General features: G+C 39.0%; 1 protein-coding gene across 2 annotated transcripts; it reads left to right on the forward strand.

Moving 5' to 3' along the window:
• Positions 1 to 2,627: 2,627 nt before the first annotated feature.
• On the forward strand, positions 2,628 to 3,881 carry si:ch211-198c19.1 (uncharacterized). 2 transcript variants are annotated; one of them, XM_014201230.2, is made up of 2 exons: positions 2,628 to 3,007; positions 3,257 to 3,881. In XM_014201230.2, the coding sequence occupies exon 2, from the start codon at positions 3,258 to 3,260 to the stop codon at positions 3,783 to 3,785; it is 528 nt and encodes a 175-aa protein (XP_014056705.1). In that variant the 5' UTR covers positions 2,628 to 3,007; position 3,257; the 3' UTR covers positions 3,786 to 3,881. The 2 variants fall into 2 exon arrangements, with proteins under 2 accessions (XP_014056705.1, XP_014056704.1); XM_014201229.2 differs by having other exon boundaries at positions 2,706 to 3,007; positions 3,235 to 3,881.
• Positions 3,882 to 7,856: the final 3,975 nt, after the last annotated feature.

Consider the following 7,856-nt stretch of genomic DNA (forward strand, 5'->3'; position numbering starts at 1 on the left):
TCAGGGTGAATTGGTTGTGTAGAAGCAACACGAGTTGTGTTGGAGCAACATCCAATCACAAAACCAATGTTTCACACAACAAATGCCACAAAAAAATGATTCTTCCTCTCTAGACTTTCTTCTCTGAAATGGAGGTTTGATAACACAAACACACTCACTCTCACACTCACATAAACACACACACACACACACACACACACACACACACACACACACACACACACACACACCACTCATTTATCAGCGTCTCTCGTTTCATTTCCAAGATTTTTTATAATATTTAATCCAAAATGGAATAGAAATTGGTCAATGAAGCAATTATATAACTTATCATGAACGAAGGTAGAGAGAATAAATGATATTGAAATCATTAAAAACAATCCCAACCTTTACCAATCTTTTGACAGGGTGAGGCTGATCACATTCATGATGCTTTTTACATGAATGCATACATGTATTTACATTAAAAAAAACAAGGCTTTCCATTCTATTATATTCTATAGAAAGTTTTTGATTCAGGCACATCAACATTACTCAATAGATGTGTTTTAATACTCCAGTTCAAGGGCATTAGAGGATCATGTACAGTACATGATGTTTCAATCAATACATGTTGCATTGATTGCACCAGGGCTGCGTAAGCGGAATATTTCAGTCTCCACTGATTTGTATGCACTCAACCTACCCATCCATTTAGCCATCCATTTATTTATAATCTGCTGTGTCCTCAACTTTGGATGTATGGTTGGGATAATATATTTATTTTTGGCTACATGAGAAATAGTATAGGGAAGCAAATACAGGAGAGAGAGAGAGAGAGAGAGAGAGAGAGAGAGAGAGAGAGAGAGAGAGAGAGAGAGAGAGAGAGAGAGAGAGAGAGAGAGAGAGAGAGAGAGAGAGAGAGAGAGAGAGAGAGAGAGAGAGAGAGAGAGAGAGAGAGAGAGAGAGAGAGAGAGAGAGAGAGACCCATATGCACAGTAAAGACATCAGTCGTTGTACCCTTTCGTGTTTGTGTCAAAGGAGATTAACACAGGTAGAGAGAGCCTACTATAGCACCCTAAGCTCTGACATTCATTCACACAGCTGCACCGAACGTGTTACATAACATCATCACAAAGTACACCATGTAACTATGTTATTCTATGCTAACATTTAGAGCTCTGTTTCACCATGTCAATACAGCAGAACATCCTCTCCTTATTGCAGCCTGCCTGGCTGTCTCCTTCAGAGAACCGCAGCTGATCCAGTGTAGTGATGTGTAACCTAGCAGAGTGGAGAGAGCTAGGCCCTGCCTGGAGTCACGTGAACACATTCCATTTGAATCAAAGACAGCTCTAAGCACTGCAGAGCACTGAGCAGCAGCAGACTGTTGCCGTGGAGATTAGCTGTGCGGGCCTCTTCACTAGCAGAAGGGTGACATGGTTAAAAAAGAAATTAAAAAAAAATAAACACAATTTGCTGTTAAATCTTTGCAAATGAAATGCCTAATGCCTGCCTCCCTCTGTCCTCCTTCTCCCTCTCCCTCTCTCTACCCTCTATCTAAGAGTAGCTCTTGTTTGTACCTCTGGGATCATTTAAAAGTATAATTTATTGATAATGAAGTGGGGAAAGCTTTGATATGGCAGAACAAGGTGGATTAAGCAGACAGAGGAGAGCATGCTGTGTTACATTCTCAGGGGCTCCAAGTGTTTACTATACTAAATATCTCTCTCTCTCTCTCCCCTCTCTCCCCCTCTCTCTCTCCCTTCTTCACACTCTCACTTTGTCCCTGTGGGACATTCATTACAGCTTTGTGTCAAAATGTAATAATAGAGACAAACACAAGATATTTTATTCATAAAGTAAACAAGATAGTGATACAAATGTCTGCAAGGAAACGGTTAGCATGCAATGGATGCTTAAAGACAGATAGGCTGACTCACCAACCCCAGTCATGTTCTCTGTCCCCAGGGGAAAGTAGAATGCTACTCTCAGCCAGGTTGTTATGTGTTATCCAGTCTCACTGTTATCCACACTAACACATTTGTTTATTTATTAATAAATAAAATGCAAATTAGGAGGCCTATTATCAAGGCAAACAAGCACAAATACAAACACGGGGCTGTAAAAAACGCAATATTCATGAAGTCAATTCTAATCCCATGGAATGGTACTTTGCCAGTAGTGTATAATTCCTCCAGGCCTTTGAAGGTGTTAGACAAAATGGAGTATGGCACCTGGAGAATGGGAGTGATTATACAGTAACAGAATGAAATGTCACTCATGAAAACCTGTAATCCACAGAATGGCTTTTTGCTCTTTTCATTTATTTAAATAACTGTTATGGACACAGTCATAGGCCTACAGTACTATACACACTAGACTACTCTGTATCTACTCTTCTCTCTCTCTCTCTCTCTCTCTCTCTCTCTCTCTCTGCATTAAGTTCTTTCAAATAGAGAATGTTTATCAGTAGAAGTGAAAGAGGAAGTTCTGTAACATTTGCCACGGCATCCTGTGAGAAACAGTATCTGCCAATGTAGACAGCTGTCACAAGAGCTGACCTTGATCTATAAAACACAGCTGTTTTCTCACCTTCCTTTTTTCATTTCTTCTCTCTCATTAGACCTGGGTTCAAATGCTATTTGAAATCATTTCAAGTACTTTAGATATGCTTGATTGATCTTGCAGTGTGCAATAGAACCTATAGAGTAGTCGCAAAAGTGCAAATCCTGTCCATCCAGCAATCCAGGCAGGTTTAAGCAAACTCTCATAATAATACCTGAAATATTTCATATAGTATTTGAACCCAGGCCTGCTTCTCATGCAGTAAGCAGATGCATGCACTGTATACAGTACATGAGCACTCCCTCAAACAGTCATGACAGAACCCGGTCTTACTCTGCTACAGTAAGGGTCAGGTGCAACACTGCAACCAACACAACAACCAGCACAACCTTATACCACAGCCTTTGAGCAGAGACCTGCAAGCTAAACCTACAGACTCATCCTATAGCGACGTTGCAGGGTAAGGAGATTCTAGTGAACTTACTAGAGTAATAAGGAGATTCTAGTGAACTTACTAGAACAATTGATACATTTTAGTGCTGGATAAAAAAACAGATGGAGATTTTGGGGGAAATATCTACAGTTTTGTCGATAATCAAATGTTATCCGTTTTATATATTATAAGCAAATTTTGTCACTATGTTTTTGAAGAATTTATCATATTTTACATGTAATAACTTGTCATAGATAACCCTTAATTGGTGTTCAGCATGGCCAATCACACCAGCGTCCTGAGATGCATCCTGCTGCTGCTATTGGCTGTCGCTCTGGCCTCGGCTTTGAGAACATTGGACACGAATGAAGAGCTGGAGAAGACTGGCTTCGGGACCCCGCCCCCTCGCCACGGCCTCAAACTACTCCTCTGGTATGTCCAGACCTGCATTGACAACAACATGGTGTCTCTCTGTGACCCCAGGGAGGGAGCATACGGGTTCCATATGTTCAAGAACTATAAACTGTTACTCCCCAAACTGAAAGACCAGAACCTGTACACCTACTACACCATTGGTAACCTCCATTCCCATGGTGCAGAGAACCTGCCCTATGAAGTGAGGCGGTACTACGACAAGGACAACCTCCTCAGCAACCAGGACCGGGTGTTGGTGAAGTACAACCAGAACAACAATCACATCGAGAAGATCTACATCTCAGAGCACTACAAGCAACGCAAGACGTACATGATCGGGCCCAATCTTCTCTCCTCTCTCAGACAGCCCAGTTGGCTTGCAATGATATGATAGTATGAATATCAAATCTGTACATTATGCTATTCACTGTTGTTTTTCTTGACACAAACCTGATGGCATTACTAAACCTGTAATATGTCAACCTGACTTCATTGGTGATGTGTTTACTGTAACTTTCTGTTTCCTTTACAGACACGCTATAGAAATACATTTTTACAGACAGAACATTGCGATTCTGAGTGCACTGAAATCAAGTTCATTTATGTCTGCTGTAATGCAGGTCAGTTTAGCACATTGACCAATGTCCTTGTTCAATCATTCCTATTGATGTTGATTCAATTGATGACTTACATGACTATAGAATGTGAACATAATGCAAAAGAGGCTATATTTTTGTTGCTGTTTCCGATTGTTTCATGCTACTTCTTCACTTATTTGTATTTTTATTTTATTTAACCAGGAAGGGCTCATTGAGATTTAAAATCTCTTTTTCAAGAGCGTCCTGGCCAAGATAGGCAGCACCAAGTCATTACAAAAATTACAGACAAACAACATGAAAAACTACAAAAATCTAGTAAAAACCATAGAATTCACAAGAGTATAACAAAATCAAAAACAGCAAATTAAAAACATCGACAGGTCAGGGAATCAGACTCAAGATCATTCATCAGTGATTTAAAAATACCAATCGGGACAAGTTCTTCCAGTTTAAAAGTATTTTCTAAGGCGTTCCAAGACGATGGCGCAGAGTACATAAAAGCCCTTTTACCAAATTCAGTTTGGATATTTGTAACAGTTAGCAGGATAAAGTCCAGCGAACAAAGAGAGTACCCACCACATTTCTGAACAATAAAAATGCCCAAATAAAAAGGTAGTAAACCCAAAATGGCTTTGTAAATAAAAGTATACCAGTGACTGAGCCTACAAGTGACTAGAGAAGTCCAGCCAACCCTGGTATACGAAGTGCAGTGGTGCGTAAGGGTTTTGCAGTTTAAAATAAATCTCAAAGTGCCATGGTAAAGGGTGTCAATTGATCTCAAACACTGAGTGGAAGCATTAATATATAAAATATACCCATAGTCTAGTAAAGGCATAAATGTAGATGATACTAGCCTCCTTCTGGCTTCAAAAGAAAAACAAGCCTTATTCCTAAAATAAAATCCCAATTTTAGCTTCAATTTTTTTGTAAGTTGTTGAATATGCATTTTAAAAGAGAGGCCATCATCAATCAAAATTCCAAGATATTTATATGAGGTTACAACCTCAATCTCCTTGCCCTGACAGGTAGTAATAGGTGAAAAGTTCAGAGGTCTATTTCTTGCTTTAGAAAACACCATTAGTTTAGTTTTGTCAGTATTGAGGATAAGCTTCAATCGACAGTATAAACAGTATAAAAATGAACAGTATAAAAATCAGTTTGCAATTTCTGGAAAGCTTTTGTAAGAGACGAGGCACAACAGTAAATAACAGTATCATCAGCATAAAAATGAAGTTGCACATTTTGGACATTTTTGTCTAAATTATTTATATAAATAGTGAATAAGAGAGGACCAAGTACAGAGCCATGGGGCACACCATTAAAGACAGACAATTTAACAGACCTAAGCCCATCAAATTGAGTGCACTATCTGTCTGAGTTATATCAGACAGATAGTTAACAAACCATTCAACTGCATGCTCTGAAAGACCTACACTCGACAATCTCTGCCTTAGTATAGCATGATCAACTGTATCAAAAGCCTTAGAGAGATCAATAAAAAGTCAGACACAATGCTGTTTTTTGTCAAGAGCTTCAGTGATATCATTAAAAACCTTCATGGATGCTGTAATTGTGCTATGCTTCTTCCTGAAACCAGATTGGTACATTGATAAAATAGAGTTAGTAAATAAAAACTATTTTAGCTGTTCACTCACAAGGGTTTCAAGTATTTTCACCAGGGGTGACAGCTTTGAGTTTGGCCTATAATTATTTAAAAGAGTTGGATCTCCCCCTTTTAAAAGTGGCAGGACAAATGCTGATTTCCAGATCTTTGGAATTTCATTACATTCCAGGGTTAGATTGAACCGATATGTAAGTGGGTCAGCTATGAAATCCGCTGCCAGATTTAAAAAGCAGGGATCCAAAAGATTAGGACCTGCAGGTTTTCTCTGATCTAAGGATTTCAGGGCTTTATGTGCCACCTGCACTGAGAATGGCAAAAAGCTGAAAGTTTGACCAGCTCTCACTGGTTCATCCACACAAGGTTGTACAGAGACAGAGGACACTGAATCAAACAGCCTATCAGATAATATAAAGTGCTCATTGAAACAATTCAGCATTTCAGTTTTGTCATATACAGCAACAGTCCTTCAAAACACATGACGGTAATTCATTAACATTACTGTTACCAGACATAGACTTAATAGCCTTCCAAAACTTTCTAGGGTCATTCAGGTTATCAGTGGTAACAGACATAAAATATTCAGACTTGGCCTTCCTAAGAAGAAAAGAACACTTGTTTCGTAACTGCCTAAAAACAAGCCAATCAGCCTCAGAACATGATTTCCTTGCTTTAGCCCAGGCTAGATTACGGTCGTGAACAATACAAGACAGCTCAGAAGAAAACCATGGATTATCGCTCCCTTTAACCCTGAACCTGCGGAATGGAGCATGTCTGTTTACTATTTGGAGAAAACCATCATGAAAGAATTTCCAGGCAGTTTCCACATCAGGGATAAGCTCAATCTTGCTCCAGTCAAAATAAAACAAATCATGAAAGAAAGCCTGCTCATTAAAACACTTCAGATTTCTCTTACGAATAAAATGTGGGTTTGTCTTAGGAATCTTAGTATTTCTAACAGCAACAACAGCACAATGGACACTTAAATCATTACAGAAAACACCAACCGCAGAATATTTATGTGGAACATTTGTCAATATCAAATCAATCAGGGTAGATTTCATGTAGAATTCATTATGCAATTTTAGAAGTGTTGATCACAGAGTGACAATGTTCTCTATGCCAGTGGCGGTTGGTGCCTTTTAAGATGAGGGAGGATGATCTTTTTTTTTTATGAGCAAGACATTATTTCTATTACAGCATATTGGATGACTGTCATTCATATTCTATTCACCCAGCTCAATGCAACATTGATAGGTTTAGGCTACTTACTACATGATACTCAAATTTTCCCTATACCCATCATGAGGTTGCTACAACCTAGCCTATGAATGGAAGTTTACAACATAGATGCACAGGTCGAGAGAAATTTAAATATTCAAGGTGACAGACATTGACACATTCAATACCACCTTGCACACTCTTGCCTGCGTCTAGCTGATCTAGGGTGTAACCATTAGTCCAACAGTTGCAAACGAGAGTTTCTATTGGACAAATTCAGGTATGTTTATCCCCATTTTGTTTCGTTTGCTTCCGTTTAAGAAATGTTTTTCAACAGAATCGGCAGAATGAATAAACCCCTGATCACACGCAAAAGCAGTTCACTTTCATAGCAGCCAGATCGTTGTATAAATATTGTTTAATAATTCCTTCTCACATCTACGCGCTCTCCTCCTCTCACCTTTTCCCTTCTCTTGTGTACTTCAGTGCACAACACATCAGCTGTCTGTGACCAGACGAAAAACCTTTCCAAGCCAAACCTTCATATTATAAAAGCTAACCACTACACACAGCCTACGTTGTTGTCACCATATTAGCTAACATCAAGTCAACACCATAGCTACAAGAACTAACGCATTAGTAAACTCACTACAATCATGAAGTACAGTGTTGCAAGCAGTTTAGCAGTTACACTGGCGGGCCCCGGTGGCAATAAATGAATACAACCAAAAGCTTACCTTGACTTGGAAAAGTTCCATAGCCAGCTAGGTAACATAGCATCCTTCTCTGTTTGAGCCGAGTGTTTGAGTAGGCTAACTAGCTAGCTGCATTCACTAGCTAACTAAGTGAAAGTGAGAAAGTGAAAAAAATACAAAATATAGCTATCTCTCGCTCACTTGCTTCTCCTTCATTTTTGAAGGAATCTTATTGGCTCTCTTGTTGAAACAGACTCTGAAGATTTATGTTATACAACGTTTGACATGTTTGAACGAACCTAAATGTGAAAAAAAAGTACTATTTC

This window comes from Salmo salar, chromosome ssa05, assembly GCF_905237065.1.
Source record: "Salmo salar chromosome ssa05, Ssal_v3.1, whole genome shotgun sequence".
Taxonomy (NCBI): domain Eukaryota; kingdom Metazoa; phylum Chordata; class Actinopteri; order Salmoniformes; family Salmonidae; genus Salmo; species Salmo salar.